We start from the raw sequence: 17,887 nt of genomic DNA on the forward strand, positions 1-17,887 counted from the left end.
ACCTAAAAGACAACAGGTGCTGGTGAGGACGTGGAGAAATTGGAACCCTTGCACACGGTTGGTGCAAATACAAAATGGTGCAGCTGCTGTGGCAACGGCTTCCCTGCCTTTGAACTCTATGTAAATAAAATGACCCTCTCTGGTGCCCAGGACTTTCCTCTGTGCTCTGCGGTTCCAGTTAATCAGAATGGCCAACTTCTAACCAGCACGGACTGGGCAAGTGAGTAAAGGAGCCATGTTGTGATTGCAGGGGTGTCCAAATGGCCCATGCACACGCTCCAAAAGCTGTCACTCAGCTCTTTAAAGGAACAAGGTCCATATTTTCCAACTTTTCCAGAGAAGGCTGAAATCTCCTAAATTTAGACATTGGCTTATAATTGGAGAATTGCAATGATGTCTTTCTTTTCTTTTTGCACTGGGGATTGAACTCAGAGGGCGCTTAACCTCTGAACCACATCCCCAGTCCTTTTTTGATTTTTTTATTTTGAGACAGGGTCTCCCTGAGTTGCTGAGGGCTGGCTTTGAACTCTGGATCCTCCTGTCTCAGCCTCCTGAGCACTGGGATGACAGGCGTGCGCCACCACGCCCTGCAGTGGTATCGTTTTTTTTAAACACATTTTTGGACTAGATTCATCAGGGGACTTCCAGTTTACAACTTGTGCATTTGCAGGACTCTCAGTGGGAGGTCTCTCTTCTTTTGGAAGGGAGATGTAAATGCAGCCAGATCAGCCTTCTTTGGGAAGTGAAGAGACAGCAACCGTCCAAAGCCAGGAGCTTAAAGGAAGGCAGAGGTCTTTTTGTCTCTTGGAGGTCTGAGCTGGCCCCAGTTACACCCACTTCCCAAACCTCGCGCCCAGCGCCCCCTGCTGTCTCAAGCGCTCTCCTGCTGTCCAGTGGGATCTGCAGGCGCGTCCTGCAGTCAGTCACCTGCTTCTCTCAGAGACTCAGGGAAGAGGTCATTCTGCATTCTGAGTCTGCTGTTAGGAGGGACAGCCCAGTCACCCACCGGGACTCACCTTCGCTTCCTGCACTTGGTCAACTACTCCCCCAATCAGACCGTCCCACTCTAACTTTGTATTTTTTTTAAATTGGAAGTGGGGCGAGAACCAGGCTAGGGTGTCCTTCCCTGCACCCCAGACTCACGATTCCTATATGTCGAAAATAGTTCAAGAGTTTCTGGCATTTGTTTGGCTCCTTTCCCTGATCTTGGACTGAAATAGATTTTTCTCTTATTTTTAAACAATACCTTCTGGTACTTTTCGTGGTGGTTTGGGGTGGAGGGCAGAGTGAAGGGTTTCCAGTTGGGGTGCTGCACATGAACCAAGAGCATGGGCTTTGAGGCCAGCTGTATCTTGATGCTGTCACTTCCTAGCTGTGTGCTTTGGATGAGTCTCTTAACCTCTCTGTTCCTCTGTTTCTTCACTTACAGGATGACGCTTATAATACATCTACTTCTTAGAAGTATTAAATAAGTTAATATATGCAAGGAGCTTAGTGTCTGGCATAGCCTATAAATAGTTGCCTGACCCAGATCTACTTTTGCCATCCATCCGGGCCTTTAGGTCCCCTTAGCTCTGCATCTCAGATCTTCCTTGTGAAACTTTGCCTTTGATCCTTTTCTCCCCTTAACTGTAAATCTCCCTAATTCCATGGAGCAGTGGTCAATTCCCCAGGTCTCTTCCCATGTGTTCTCAGACTTACCTTCATCCTCATCTTCTCTCTGCTGCCAAAACTGACTGAATAGTAATTATACCTCCTGAATCATAATTTTAGCTAACACTTAACATAGCACCTATTATATGCCAGGTGCTGTTCTAAGTGATTTGCATACATAGCTTGCCTATTCCTTATCCAAAATGGTTGGAACCAGGAATGTTTAAGATTTCTGATTTTTTTTTTAATTGGGAGGATTTTGGAACATTTGCATGTACCTAATGAGATATCTTAGGGACAGGACCCAAATCTCAACACAAAACTCATGTATCTGATACACATAGGCCAAAGGTAATTGTATACAACATTTTGGGTGCACCTGTGTCTGGGCTGTGACCTGTGGCCTGAGGTCAGGTTTGGAGTTCTCATTGTGCAGTTTTGAGGCTCCAAAGGTTTTGGATTTTTGAGCATTTAGAGTTTTCAGATGAGGGGTGCTCAGCTGCACTAACTTATTTAATCAGAGCTTTTTAACAAAGTCCTCGTGTCTGAGTCCATGAATGAGTCAAAGTGCCCAGCTGATCTTAAAGTGCACCCAAGGCTGAGAGCCCGGGGGTGGGGGGGGGAGGCATGCCCATCCACTAGGCCACAGCTCAAGCTTGACTTGTGTGTGGGGGGGCTGCCCTGGCCTCCCTAATGAGGTCAATTCCTCATATGAGGTACACAGAGCCCCACACGCCTCTCCTTGATGTCACACATCAGACAGGTGACTTTACATTTACAGTCAGCCTTCCGAATCTGCAGGTCTCACAAATCTGGATTCAGCCAACCGTGGATTGAGAATCTTTGGAGAAAAAAATAGTTGCATCCGTATTGATCAAGTACCACTTTTTAAAAAATTTTAATCCTTGTCATTATTCCTTAACCAGTACAGTATGACAACTAGGGGTATAACATTTACATTATATTAAGTATTAAAAGTAATCTAGAGCCAGGTGCAGGGTTGCAGGCTTGTAATTCCAGCAGTTCAGGAGGCTGAGGCAGGAGGATCGCGAGTTCAAAGCCAGCCTCAGCAAAAAAGTGAAGTGCTAAACAACCCTGTGAGACCCTGTCTCTAAATAAAATACAAAAAATAGGACTGGGGATGTGGCTCAGTGGTTGAGTGCCCCTGAGTTCAATGCCCGGTACCTAAAAAACAAGGTAATCTAGAGATGATTCAGAGTGGGCCAGAGGATGTGCCTACATTGTATGCAAATACTACCCCTTTTTCTATCAGGGACTTGAGCATCCAAAGACTTCAGTATCTGCAGGGTCCTAAAACCAATCCCTTGTGAGTGCCAAGGGACAGCTGTATTCACAGGATGACAAAGAGCTCCAATTCTATTCCCAGAATCATTCACCGTGAGACCTTCAAAAGTCAACTTCCTTGACTTTTCTGTGCCCCAGTTCTCTCCCCTATTAAACGGGGATAACAAACTTATTTCTCCTGGCCACCGAGGATCAACTGAGATAATGTCAGGCATTATTTGCATGACGCCTGGCAGCCGGGGAGCGCTGACTGCTACAAGAATAATGATGACATTTATTATCTCCACCTGCAGGTGGGATGTGGGGTCAGTGTCTGCAAAATTTGATCAGCCCTCACCTAGCCCAGGGCGGGGCACTTCATAGCCCTGTCCCTTGAATCTCATAGTGGCCCCCTGTGCTGTTTTCTGTAAAGGAGGAAGGGTAGGACCACGGCTTGCAGAGTCTTGTGGATGTCACCTCCTGGTTGGGATCCCGAGGCTCCGAGCCTGCGAGGCTTGCTGGGTCCAGTCTCCAGCACAGCAGTGGCCGGTGGCCGTCTGCTTCCCGATGCCCTTGGCAGTGACAGGAGACTCCTGTACCTCACACACTTGCCCACCCTTCCACCCCTGCCCTCCCGAGGCTCAGACTCGGCTGTGCAGAGGGTGCCGTGTGCACGGGGGGGGGGGGGGTGGGGGGTGTCGCGCTGACAGTGTCCCCACAGGGTCTAGGTCTGGCGCTTGGGCGACCCCCCCCAGGTGCCCAGCCACGTGCTCAGGGGCGGGGGCGGGGGCGGGGAGCGCAGGAGACTGGCTGCGGGTTTGGGGGGTGTTGGAGGGTGTTTTATAGAGTGTGATCTGCGCAGGGCGACGATCCCCCGAAACCCTCTCCTGTCTTGGGGCGGGGAGCGCGCCGCACCCCCACAGGCAGAGGCGCGCGCTTTCTCTGAACAGCGGCGGGGACCACTGAGACCCTCGGAACTCGCGGGCTCCCTTTCGGGGAATACCCAGCTCAACCCCTTTGTTTTCTGAAGGGGGAACTGAGATCAGACCAGGGAAGTGACTTGCCCCAGGTCACAGATGTCATTTTTGTTTTAGGCTGATATGTATCAATTGTGTACTTCATGCCAGTTACTAAGCGCAATGTGAATTCTGTTAGAAAGCAGGAACATTTACCTCTTATATTCAACAAGCAATGTGCCTGGCACGGTGCTGAGCCCTTGACAGATATTAACCCATTAAATTGTCATCATCCTATGAGGGTTTAGTGCGACTTTTATTATTATTATTATTTGCATTTTAAAGGTGAGGACACCTGGGCACAGAGAAGTTAGGAAACCTGTCCAAGGTCACACAGCTGGGAATTCGTTGAGTTGGGAGCCATTCCCAGACAGTCTAGCCTCACAGGGCAATCTACTATATGCTGTAGTGTCTCTTCACATGACAATTCCTCCTGTCCATTTTGCAGATGAGAAAACTAAGGCTTGCTAAAGGGTAAATCCTTTGAACAGAGTTGCCCTACTGGGAAGTGACGGAACTGGGAGTGAATTTTCATTCTGTAGCTTTAGAATCTGGCTCAGGACCCCTCTAGGAAACTCCCTCTCATGGGGACTGGGGTCTCCTAGTAGAAACAGGGCCTGGGGTGGCGGGCAGCACAGTTGGGTCATCTGGGGCTGCCTGGGTGGAAGCAGAGCTACCTGCTGGCTCGTCCTTCAAATCTCAGCTCACCCTCCCCTTCCCCAGAGCGGCCAGCACCTCTCTGACCAGAGGAACCCCTAGGGCTGGAAGCTTTAGCGGAGGGAATTGGCACAGGAAATCAAGACCCAAGTCCCAAACGTGGGACCATATCTGGAGTTGCTTGGGAGATGTTCCAGTGCAGCAGATACAGGGAAGACCTGGTCGGTAAAAATTAATAATAATAATAGCTGGAATTTATGGAGTGTCTGCTCTGTGCCAGGCAACCATAGTGAAGACTGCAAGTGGTTCCCTCCCCTGGCAGTCCTAGGAAATAAAAATTGTTATCCCTGTTACATGAGAAAACTTAAGTACAAGAGAGGCTGAGCAACGTGGCCGGCAGGGACAGAGCTGGGACCTGGCAGAGCTGGTGGGTGAGTCCAGGTGGCCCAGAGCCTCACCTTCTGAAGACCCTAGAAGCCCTCTCTGGGTGGTGCCCTGAATCCCCCGCCAGGCTGAGAGTCCCCTGAGCAGTTGTGGGCGTCACCCCTGCCAGACCAGGCACAGCGTTGGAGCTGAATCTTCAGGTCCAGGGCGTGACGCTTTGAAGCTTCTCCGGGTGGGGGCTGCCTGCACCTGGAGCCTTCCAGAAGAATCTTACCAGGCAGCTCTGGAGGGCCATGGAGGAGGAGAACTCCCGCTTTGACCCCAGAGGAGCCTGCACCGCTCTCTGCAGCCTGGTGGATGGATGCAGCTGTGTGTCCCTTGGTCACCCTGGTTGACGTTGGGATCAGGCAGGAGTTTCAAACTCAGATGCACAAAGGGGCTGCGCAGTAACCACGAAGAGCTGCAAGTTGCTATCCCTTATCCAAAAAGCTTTCCGCCTGAAGTGTTTGGATTTCAAACTTTTTTTTTTCCTGATTGTGGAAAATTTGCATATATATAAAGAGATACATTGGGGCTGGGAGCCACTTCTAAATATAAAACTCATTTATGCTTCCTATATACCAAATACACATAGATAAGGGTAATTTTTTGTGGCGGGGGGTACTGGGGATTAAACTCAGGGGCACTCCATCACTGAGCCCCATCCCCAGCCCCATTTTGTATTTTATTTAGAGACGGTCTCACTGGGTTGCTTAATACCTTGCTTTTGCTGAGGCTGGCCTTGAACTTGCAATCCTCCTGCCTCAGCCTCCCCAACCACTGGGATGACAGGCATGTGCCACCGCACCTGGCTAACTAATAGTAATTTAATGTCATTTTTAAAAGCACCTGTGTGTTGACTGAGGACCGTCCCCCCGGGGTCAGAAGTGTGGAATTTCCTGCTTACAGTATCATATTGGTGCTCAAAGAGTTTCAGAGTTTGCAACATTTTCCGATTTGGGGATTTGGGATGCTCCATGTGAATGTGCCTCATGTGAAGGTCACGGCCATGGGGAGAGCTGGCCCAGTGTCATCGCAGGTCTTAAACAGTGTTCTGAGGATTTCCTTATCAAAGTCCCGCTCACCGTGGCTGGGAGCCCCACCCCGGGGCCTGTGTGGCGATGGCTGGGCTGGAAGCGCGTCTCTGGACGGGGTTTCAAGTGTGTCATGGAGGGAGGCGTCACCAGGTGGAGACCCACTGGCCTGGCTGGTGAATTGAGATCCTTCATGGAAAACACCGGCAGAAAGCCTGGCTTGGAAGAGACTAGGTTAATGTGACCGATGGCCATTTCGACCAGAGAATCCAAGAAAAATGATCAAGACCCTCTTGAGTATTTTAACTAACATCTGATTATAAAATAAATGCACAAATAATTCTTCTGTATTTAACAATTTAACAATGCTAATTACATGTGAATTTTTTTCTCCTCATCGCTACCCCCCCATCACCTCCCTCCCCCTCCCTCCCTCTCCTGCCAGCCCTGGCTGGACATCACCCACAGCGGAACCCTAGCTCAGTGCCTTAGCTTACTTAGCTGTAGCACCCAGCTCTGCTCAGTGCCTTATAGTGTAAGGGGGGAAAAAAAAAACAAGAAAAATGTAAAAGCAGGCGGTAAGGCTGGGGGAGGGGCTGGTGGGTTTGGGGGTGCATGTTTTTAGATACTAAAATATTACAAACCTATAACATATTAAAATAGTATGGTGTGGAGGCAGGAATAGAGGGACCAGTGGAGCATTAAAAACAACCAAGGATGCCTAAGAAACGGGTGTACGGATGGGCAGGGGAAAGGGAGATGGCATGCCTGTGTGGTTACGACTGGCTAAACAGTAAGAAAAGAAATGAGTGTCCTTCCCCAGAGCTCGTGCTGAAATGAATTTCAAAGGAAAAGATGAGGTCAATGTCAAAAAAAAAAATGAAATCACCAAAAGACTAGAAGAAAATATTGGGAAAGGCTTGTAAATATGACAGCAGAGACAGAGACCTGAAAGGAGAAGGGGGAGATGGGATTTGACCGAGACGTGTGATGAAAAGATCATCAACCAAACCAAAAGGCCCACAGAAACGTGGAGAAACACTTCCTGCGTGGATCCCAGGTGAGTAGTTCGTATCTTTAATTAACACAGAGGGAAGTTTCTTACAAGTGATTGGAAAGAAACCAACTTTACCAGACGCAAAGGACTCGGCCAAAGGAGAGGAAAGGAATGGTGACAATGACGGGGTTAAGTGTTTATTTTTGCTAGTGACTGTTGGGCAGTTTCCAGGCCCGGGGTCTTCCTGAGCCCGCTCATTAACCCAGGAATTAGGTATTGTCTTCATCTCCCCATTTTCTTAAAAGGGTTAAATCACTTGCCTCCCCCCCCCCCCCCCCCCCCCCCCCCCCGTCAAAAAGCTAATAATGACCGCAGCCAGGAGTGAAGTTTGAACGTGGCTATTAATTAACCCTGAATGTTGCCGACAGTTTTCTGTAACCCAGGAAATCCTATTCAAGATGCTGCCAGCGCTGACACCGATAGACGCTTGTCACTGAAATTGAACGATCACTTATTTGCCAGGGGACAGAGGTTAGCAGAAGGTGGGCGTCTTGAATGGATGAAGCACCCCCGCGTGGGGGGGAGCACATAAACTCTTTTATGTGGCCTCATCAGTTCTATTCATTCCCTCCTGCAGGAACAAACCTCAAGATCTCACCCAATTACATTGTCCCCTTTCAGTGGTGGCTTGTGTAATTACAGCTTCTAACATGACACACATTTCAGTTCACACCACCTCGGCCCACCCAGCCTCAGTGAAGCGTTCTCTGCTCTTCTCTCCCTGGGAACAGTTGCCTGGCCTCTTGTTGGTGGCCGGGGTCTTAGCCTGGTGGCACCCATGTGTTCCTGCATCGTGGTGCGAGCCTTGAGATTTCTTTTTTTTTTTGCACCCAATGCATCCTAACAAATGTTCCTCCCTTCTACTTCATTCTTTCCTGCCTGCTTAGGTAATCACTTCTAGTGGCTTCCTTGTGTCCTTCTGTTTAGGACATAGTTAAGAATATACTCTCTCATCCAGACTCGTGCTCACATGAAAGGTGGCAATGGATACATACTCTTCGTTACCTTGGTTTATTTTCATTGTTGTTTGGAAACTTCCAGAATATATCCCTGTTAGGGGTGTAGCTCAGCATAGAGCACATGCTTAGCCAGTGCAAGACTCTGGGATCAATCCCCAAAACCAAAAAATACATGTGCGTGTGCGTGTGTGTGTGTGTGTGTGTGTGTGTGTGTGTGGGTGTATGCACATATGTATCCTTGATTTATCCTGGCTTGAATGTCACTCAATATATACAAGTATCAAAATATCATGGCATCCCAAAACATGCATCACTTTTATGTATCAGTTCAAAGGATTTTGATCATTAACCATTCAGTGATTAAAAGGAAAAATATATCCTTTTTTTTTTCCACATTTGCACAGAGAATGTCCTTATTCTTCTTCATACCTGAGCAGCCGCCCGTGGTGTGACATTTAAGCAACTCCCTTCCAGTGACACACACTTGACTTGTTGTAAAGTTTTGCTATTGTAAATGAATAACCATGCACATTCAGTGTTTCCTAGAATCCAGGAAAAATTCCTGGAAGTAAGAAGATTGGGTCAAAGGGGGAAAGCATTTGTGATTTTGATACATAGTGCCAAATTGCCCCCATGGGGTAGCACCAACTGGCCTGCCTGGGGGGATCACACTCCTCCCTTCCCCCCACCTTCTCCCTTCCCCCAGCTTCTCCCCTCCCCGCCAGCTTCTCCCCTTCCCTCCAGCTTCTCCCCTTCCCCCAGATTCTCCCCTTCCCCCAGCTTCTCCCCTCCCCCCCAACTTCTCCCCTCCCCCCCAGCTTCTCCCCTTCCCCCAGCTTCTCCCCTTCCCCCAGCTTCTCCCCTTCCCTTCCAGCTTCTCCCCTCCCCCAGCTTCTCCCCTCCCCCCAGCTTCTCCCCTTCCCCCAGCTTCTCCCCTTCCCTCCAGCTTCTCCCCTCCCCCCAGCTTCTCCCCTTCCCCCCAGCTTCTCCCCTCCCCCCAGCTTCTCCTCTTCCCCCAGCTTCTCCCCTCCCCCCCAGCTTCTCAGCAGCAGCCATTGGTATGAACATTTTCAAACTTCAGGAGTTGTCTGTTTCATTTTAGGGCATATTAGAGAATTTAAAAAGCTGATTTCCATGAATTCACATTCTTAGAATTTTTTTTTTTAAACAGGCTGATTAAAATAAAAATGACATACTGAGTTAGATGGTATTCTAGGTGGTATAGTCAACAGCGTTGTAGCTGGTCCATAGAGATGCCAAACCTGGACAGCTCATGACCAAAGTTTGGAAAGTGTCACCGTGATTGCTCTTTTTCCTCTTTGGAATGATAAAAGCAGGAGTTTGTGCTTCCTGGGGGCAGGGTGCTCTGTGGAGCGCTTTCTCATCACAGCCCATCTGTGAGGTGGGTGCTGTGGTTATCCCCACTTTCTGGACCAGGCACCAGAGACTCAGAGAGGGTGTCACCTGCCTGGGGTCACACAGTGCACCTCGCCTGTGCTGGTCAATCTTCTTCTGTTCTGAGGTTATTTCCAGCTGGGCTCTCAGTCTGGCCTTGCCCACCTATCTGCTGCGGATGGTACCTTCAGGGGCATTCATGCCCTGTGTGTCTGGGATGACTCTGCTCTCACTCCCTCCTCTGGCTGGCCCTGGTGGGGTGCACCCTTGCTTTTGTGCTTCGGTTCAGCCTCCTGGTGCCCGTGGCTTTGCCTCACCCCGGCCAGATTCCAGCCACCTGTGAACCAATCCACAAGGCCATTCAGACTGAGCAAGGCTATTTTAGGTTTGGAATTGGAGGTTTAAAGATTTTTTTTTTCGGTTGGTCTTTGATCTGCACTTCCTTTCTCCTCAGCCCTCTGTGTCCGGGGTCAGGTGATGGGCTAAAGATGCTGAGCTGGATCTGCTTGTCCTTTGGTGCCGGACATTTGTCACTGTGGAGACTCTGGTGGGGAGTGGGGGTGGGGGTGGGGAACAGGAACCTGAGTGGCCTGTCACTGGCCAGGGCTGGATTTGTATGAGATGAAGGGTGGCCTCATCCCTGTTAGGTTGGATACCTTGGGAAGGCTGAGGAGCAGCCAGGCAGCAGGTGACACTCAGGGGTCCCCACTCAGCCAGCCGTATCTTAGGAGCCTGGGAAACTTGGGCTCCAATCCTGGCTCTTCTGCTTCCTTGTGCTTTGTGACCTTGGACAAGTTACCTCTCTAAGCCCCAGTTTGCTCACCTGGATACCAAGACAGTAATGACCCCTCCCATGCTGAGTATTAGGAGGACTTATTGACCTGATTCAGAATGCTCAGCACCGTGCATGGCAGAGAGGAAGTGCTCCGTGCATGTTGGTAGTAAAAGTCACGATTGTGGATTGCTCTTTGCTGTTATTCAGCTGTCTCTTGAATCAGGGTCAGAAGCAATTGGAAACTTGGAAATCCAGCTGCCTAGACCTAAGCAACGGCATGAACTAGTAGCAAGAGGGGTCATTCGAGGACCTTGTGGAAGGCTGATTCCTTGGGGTGCGAGCGATGACCGAACACTGGACATCCAGGGGCCAGGCTGCAGCAGGGTTGCAGTAGTTCCCAGCCTGCTTCTGAAAGCACTTTTCACTGAGCCAAATGAGCTCATTTTGGATTTTAGGGGATATGTTCACCTGTGGTTGTCCCAGCCAAAGGACTGACTGTAGGGAGGAGGAGGGCGAGTGGAGAAGCTTGCAAGGGGTGAGTAGGAAGGGGGAAGAGTCAAGACAGTAGGGAATGGTGGGGACTGTGGAAAATTGGAAAGCTCATCTCCTATCTAAAGGAAGGCACTGCTGCTCGGTCCTCAGAAATGTGCATCAGGTATCGACACAACTGGTGATTTCACAAAAGGGGCCGGAAATTTACCTTGTTTAATCTGACATTTCATGACTTTTAAAGATAGTCCAATTTTTTAAGGAATATCCTATGAACCAACTGTGCAGGCTTGATATGGCCTGTGGGCTCCTGATCGTGACCTTTTGGCATGAAAGAGGAGCCCCGACTGGGATGGTTGAGGCTCTAGGTGGCCCGGAGGGGTCCACCGGAATGGTCTGGGATCAGATGGGAGCTCAGACTGTAAAATGAGGTGGCGGAGGGATTAGAACAGAGAAGGAGGCCACGTCTCTGAATGGGATCGAAACCAGACCCCAGGGAGAGTGATGGCGTAGAGGTTATGGGGCTCCCCAGCTGCACCCCAGGGCTGGTCCACCAGCGCCCTCCCACCTTGCCTCTGCAGGACCAGCAACTAAGGAGTTACCGCCCAGCACACCTCGGCCCTGCTGATTGGTCAGTTAATCCATTCTGATTGGTCAGTGGGCGGAGCCTTGCCAAAGCCAATGTAGATACCTTGCTTGACTCTTCTCCCGGGTTGCAGTAATTGCCACCTTGGATTGGCTGAAGCCCCAAGGAGAACTTTAGAGGACACAAGAAGGCAGATGGAACAGGAAGAAGGGTGCCAGGCCTCTGAGGGTCATGCATGCCTACGCTGGGGTCATGTGACCTTTGTCCCCGCTTCTTTCTGCTCCTTGGAGCCCACTCTAAAAACCAGACGCCTCAGCCTGAAGCTGCGGATCTCCTGGCCTCTACCTGCAGCACAGTGCTCAGTGGACTTGACCCTGGAGTCAAGTGTCCACTCTGCCCCAGCCAGCTACAGCCAGGGGGTTGGACTTCTTAAAGAGCAAATGTGGCTGTGGGGACCCTTCCATGTCAGACCTGGGCAGATGCCTGGCAAGATTCCCCTTGAGGATCCTGGAGTCATGTCCGGGTGTGGCTCTGTGACTTTATTCTGTGCTCCAGGAGGGAGGAGGGCATAATTGATTGGGGGCAAGACCTGGGTGGTCTGAAGGCGGTCTCGGGACAGATGGGTGGAGTTGATACTTTACAGGCCTGAGCCCAGGTGAAATCTGAGTTCGGGGACTGAACTCCCACAGCCTCTAAATAAATCATAAATTAATTTTAAAAAATTTTATTTGGTACCGGGGATTGAACTCAGGGGCACTCAACCACTGAGCCACATCCCAGCCCTTGACGGTCTCACTGAGTTGCTTAGGGCCTCATTGGTGCTAAGGCTGGCTTTGAACTTGTGATCCTCCTGCCTCAGCCTCCTGAGCCCCTGGAATTACAGGCGTGTGCCACTGCACCTGGCTAGGAAATCAACTTTTACTTGCAACCTGCCTAACTGACTTTACTGACCCTATCTGGCTCTGGTCAGTCTTGTGCAGTCCTGAGTCATTTTTCGGTAACAGCACATTTTTTTCTGTAACAGTTCTGGGCCTGGCTCAGGAACTCTCAGAGATGAACAGTGATGACCGGCTTTACAGCTGCTGCACATCTCGCTGACCTCTTAGTTACCAGCTGCCCTGAGAAACAATGTACTTGCTGAGGCTGGGAAGCCATGTCACCCTTGGTGGCTGGCTTTCCCCATCTGTAAAACGGGTGTGTTAAGCAATAGGTAGCTCATAGGGACATGTTGGGGACTGAACGCTTTAATGCCTGATAAATCCCCTGTAACAGCTCTTGATGTGAGTAAATGCTCAGTACACATTACTCTCAATCATTAAATATTGACTGAGCGCCTTCTTTATGTCAAATATAATAATGCCCCGGGGATACAGCACTTAGCAGAATTGCCTATATAATCGAACTTGTGAGAATCATTGGATTGTTTAAGTGAGACCATGTGGAAGATGTGGCAGAGGAGGACACAACTCTCCCTGTCCCTCCCCCCACTCCCGTTTATTCCTGTGATAAGGTAGTCTGTCTCCTTCCTTCACAAATGCATCTCCAATACCTAGGAAGGACCTGGCCCTCTGTTAACTGGGTGAGTGAATATGAATGAATGAATGAATGAATGAAGCGCTGTTTTAGCTGCTCCTTGGGAGATGAAGTGTTAATGGCTTGAAAGTGGGGTGAGAGGGGGGAAGGGAGAGTAAATTGGGTATCAGCACATCTCTGCGGGGGACCAGCCAGGCAACCTTGAGAAGTTACTCTTCAGCCTAGGCCCTTTTCACAATGGTTAAAATGGGAACAAATAACACCTTCCACGTGGTGTGTCCCAAAGACTGGAGTGAATCTGAGACACCCAGCACTCACATGCAGCTCTCAGCAAACAGGTTGTCTCTTCCCTCCCCATTCTACGGGACACTCGATATGTCCTGTGGAAGCGATATGTGGAGATGGAGAAGGCTCTTGATAGTATTTGCTTAGAACTGCTTGAACCCCTGTCCCTGAGATCTGGCAAAGACATGCTTGCCTGCAGGAAAACCCACAGAGGCCCTGTATGGTGAGTTGGGATTTCTTCCTAAATCTTAAAGGAGCTGTTTTCTTGGGTACAAGGTAGGTCTACAGAGAGTCAAACCTTAACTGAGAGAAAAGCCTTGACTTTAACAATGTCAAAAAACCCAGAGGGGACCTCAGAAACCAAGAGGAGAGAGAGAGAACGTCCCCAGACCATAGAGGACAGCTGGCCCTGGCCATTCATGCCAAGCTTCTCAGGGTCCAAGAGACCTGATCCCAGCAGCCTCCTGGGAGAGGTGAGGGAAAAAGATGGCGAGCCTGCCTTTTAACTCCTGTGCAAGCTCCACCCACTGGGCCTGGGCCAATCAGGGTCTTAGAATCTAACCTACCAGAGAGAAACTCCTCCTCCTTGGAAGTTGAGTAGGGTCCAGCAAGAAGCCCAGAGCTCCCCCTACAGGCCAATACCAGGGGTTTCTTTTTAGGTGGATTTGGAGCTGGCATCCCCAACCTTAAGGTGGATGCTCAAGGGACACGATAGGAAGCGTTCTATGGCACAGTGCAGGGGACTTTTTCTAGGAACCTGATGTCTGACTCCGTCTCTGTCCAGGAATGGAGACAAGGCTGGTTGAGCTGCTGTTCAGGAGCCTTTAGATTTGGTTTGGCACTTTCCAAGCTCTGCTGTTGTTACTAAGGCAGCACCGTGAGCAGGACAGGTGGCTGCTGGGGTCCTTCTGCATACTCTGAGCACTGCAGGACACTTCCGGCCAGAGCAGAGTGGACCAGCCTCTCAAGCCTGGCCTTCCAGAGCTCTGCAAGGGCCAACAATTCATCTCTCTGACCTCAAAGGTTTGCAGAGCGTTGAAAGAAACTGCAGCTCATGAAGAAGACGCAGGGTGACAGAGGCCGGCAGCAGCTGGGGATTTCCAGGGAGGCCTCTTGAGACAGCTTTTCATGCAACCCGCTTCATTTTATTTTTAACAACAGCAAAATTCACCCGAGTTACTAGACCATTCTAATCACTAATAGAAGTCCCCAGATGCGCCTCTTTCTGCTTAATCCCTTTTCCACTCCTGACCCTTTTGGATCACTGATCTGTTCCCTGTCCCCATAGTTTGCCCTTTCTGGAACGTCCTGTAAACGGACTCATGCAACGCAGCGCCCTCTCCGTTTGACGTCTTCTCTCAGCAGGTGCTTTGGGGGCTCTTGAAGGTGGTTGCCGGGTCTGTAAGATGTTCCTTCTTATTGCAGAGAGGCGTTCCCTTGGGTAGATGTGCCACAATTTATGTTTCCTCTTTGGAGCTATTATGAGCAAAATGACTCTAAGTCTTCAAATACAGGTTTTGGATCGACACACGTTTTCATTTCACCGGTCTAGATTGCCGGGTTGTGTGCCGTAAAGAGTATGTTTAAGTTTATGAGAAGCAGCCACACTATTTTCCAAAGGGCCTTGGCCATTCACACTTCTTCCCTCCTGTATGAAAATTCTAGTGAAGAAAACATCTTCTCACTGATACTCTATACTTTTTTTTTTTGGTACTGAGGATTGAACTCAGGGGCACTCGACCACTCAGCCCCATCCCCAGCCCTATTTTATTTAGAGACAGCGTCTCACTGAGTTGCTTAGTGCCTCACTTTTGCTGAGGCTGGCTGTGAACTCGTGATACTCCTGCCTCAGACTCCTGAGCCTCTGGATATCTTGATACTTGTTTTAATTTTCTAAACGTTTGGCAATTTTAGTAGGTATGTGGACTATTTTTAAAATTTAAAAATAGCAGTTTCCTTAGGAGGACTGCTCATCATTTCAATAGCACATAAGACGGTGTCTAATTATTGCATCTATTTATTTATTATTGCATCTATTTATTTGTTATTGCATCTATTTATTTGCTTCCTCGTTCGCTTTCTGGGTCTGTTACTGGCCTATAAATTTCAAGCACACGTCTCCACCTGCAAAAGGACCTGTGCATTGGCTGATAGAGGAAGAGAGAGGTAGCTATAGCAAAGACTGGGGTGTCAGATCAGCTCTTTGGGGGGCAAACCTAATGCGTGTGCTATTAACTTGAGCCTTGCACTGTTTCACAGGGAAAGCAACTTTTGCACTGGGTTGGGAGAAAGAAGGAGTTTCGTAGTTAGAACCCTGAGAGAAGTAGAACATCTCTGGAAAGAGCAAGGAGGCGCACAGCCCGAGGCTGATAGGGGGTGTGGCTCATTTGGGGGTGAAGGAGTTCTGTGGGCTGAGAACTTAGTTCTATGGCACAGGGCAGGGGGCTTTGTCTAGGAACCTGATATCTGACTCAGTCTCTGTCCAGGAATGGAGACAAGGCTGGTTGAGCTGTGGTTCAGGAGCTATTATGTGCCAGGGTAATAGTAATAATAATGCAGAAGCTTCTAGTGCTTGGTATGTGCCAGGTGGATCTAAAATCTCTCGATGAGCTAATCCATTCCTTCTTTCCAACCATCTCACCCTATAATGATAGTCTGAGCACTATCATTATCCCCATTTTACAGACAAGGAAACAGAAACAGAAAAAGAGGTTCTGTAACTTGCCCCGAGGCATGAGACTGAGAAGGAGCCAGGCACTTGATACTCCAAAGTCTGTACCTTTAACCACGGCGCTACACTGCCAGGTTGGAACATGCTCATTAGTTAGGGAAACGCTTAAGCTGCTCTAATAAACAGCCCCACAAACATAGTGACTCCAACAAGACAGAAGCTACGTGTTCTCTCAGGTGTCAGCCCAAAGGGACAAAGTCCAAGGCTGAAAGGGTGGCTTTGTCCTTTCCATTCGTGGCTCCCAGTTTGGGTTCCAGGTGGGTCACTTTCAGTTCCCAGGTAGCAGGGAGGAGGAGAGGGGTCAGGACGCTCATTCCTTGGAAGGGAATGATCCAGAAGCACCCACATCCCAGGAGCCAGAACCCAGCTGCCCAGCCTCCCCAAGCTGCAAGGGAGGCTGGGAAATGTGGTCCTAATTGGCTGGCCGTGGCCTCTGCTAAATCTCCAGGTTCTGTTATTAGAGGGAAGGATGGATGTTGGTGGGGACCTAGCGGTGTCTGCCGCAGTTGGCAGACTATTGGTTGAACTTGAACTTTGTTCTGTGGGTGATGAGGAACTGGCAGATGGGCTATTATTATTATTAGGTAGGATTTTGTGCCTAGACTCGAGTTTTAGATCATTCCAGCACTTGTTTGGAGAATAAAGGGAAGGGGGGAAATAGGAAACCTTGTGCCTGTCAATTTGTTTTGCTGCCTCTGAAGTCCCTGCTACAGGTAGGAGCCAGTCACTTGGGTCCTTGGGGGGTCAGTTGGAGGATTTGCAGGCTGAGTGTGTGCTGGGGCGGAGCTGGAGTGGTCAGCTCTTATTCACTCCCTTGGTGACCGTTTGTCCCAGGGATCTAGCTCAGGTCCCATTCATCATCAGGTGATGAATCCAGGGAGCCCCCGTTCCGTCCTTGGTGAGTTCTCCAGTGACACTCAGCATAGCGTGGATCCTGGGCTTCCCACACTGACTGGCTTCTTTTGGTTGTTGTTTCTCTTGACCTTAGGATCCCCGGAGCAAGCACAAGTTTAAGATCCACACCTACTCCAGCCCCACGTTTTGTGACCACTGTGGGTCCCTGCTGTACGGACTCATCCACCAGGGGATGAAATGTGACAGTAAGTACCTGCTCTCTCAGGCAGCCTCTACGACAGGCAGAGGCAGCGGGAAGGTCTGCTTCCTCATGGTTTGGGGTCCAAGTCTGTAGCACATTCTCCCAAGCCCCAGGAGGGGCTGGTGCACCCATTATCCATTGCCACGTGATGGTCCTTCCACCCCACCACACAGTGGCCTTAAATAAAGGCCGTTTACTTAGCTCATGGCTGCTCACGGCAGGCCTTTGGGTCTGGCCAGGCTCAGTGGGTGCGGCTGAGCTTACTCATGCAGATGGGGGGCATCTGGGTTTGCAAGCCCTCCTCCAGGTTTCCGGAAGGATGGCCGGATGTCCCCTGGGTGACGGGACTGCTGGCCGCAGGTCTTGCTGGTCAGTAGGCTGGCCTGGGCCTGCCCACTGAAGCCCCAGGGTCCCCAGTGCTTGCGGAGGCCCAGCCCATGGGAGTCTTTGCTGGTGTCTGTTTGCCCAGTTGGTCACAGCAAGTCACGTGACAAGGTGCACCGAGGGCGAGGGGATCGTCCATGGTGTGGACCACAGGGAGGCCCTTCCTGCAGCTGAGCCCCACAGATGTTTCCAACAGCCGTGGGCAGGCTGCCGAGCTCCTCTGCAGGGCAGACCTCCCTGTGCCCGCAGCACCCGCGGGTCTGTGCGGGCAGAGGGGAGCCGCGTGGTTCTCTGCCAGACTCCTCCATGTTAAGCAAAGGTCTGGTGGCCTCTGGGGCTTGAGAGCTGTGGCTGCAGAGGTGCAGGGAGTTTCCAGGAGCTGGTGGCTCCCAGGGGCCAGTTGGCCTGTGTAGCTGAACAGTCACAGGGGTCCTGAGGCCCAGAGGACAGCGGGAGGACCCTCAGGGGCAGAGAGGGGCAGGAGAGAGAGAGTGGGATGGGTGAAGAGCGCGAGAGTCAGACACACACCC

At 50.3% G+C, this 17,887-nt stretch overlaps 1 protein-coding gene across 2 annotated transcripts in view; it reads left to right on the forward strand.

Moving 5' to 3' along the window:
• The window catches only part of Prkcb (protein kinase C beta), a 296,917-nt gene that overhangs the window by 128,881 nt on the left and 150,149 nt on the right, over nucleotides 1-17,887 (forward strand). For both annotated transcript variants that reach the window (XM_071605798.1, XM_071605799.1), the window contains exon 4: nucleotides 16,866-16,977. In XM_071605798.1, coding sequence (XP_071461899.1) covers nucleotides 16,866-16,977 — 112 coding nt within the window. The remainder of the gene's footprint in view (nucleotides 1-16,865; nucleotides 16,978-17,887) is intronic.

The sequence above is a fragment of the Marmota flaviventris genome, chromosome 19, assembly GCF_047511675.1.
Source record: "Marmota flaviventris isolate mMarFla1 chromosome 19, mMarFla1.hap1, whole genome shotgun sequence".
Taxonomy (NCBI): Eukaryota; Metazoa; Chordata; class Mammalia; order Rodentia; family Sciuridae; genus Marmota; species Marmota flaviventris.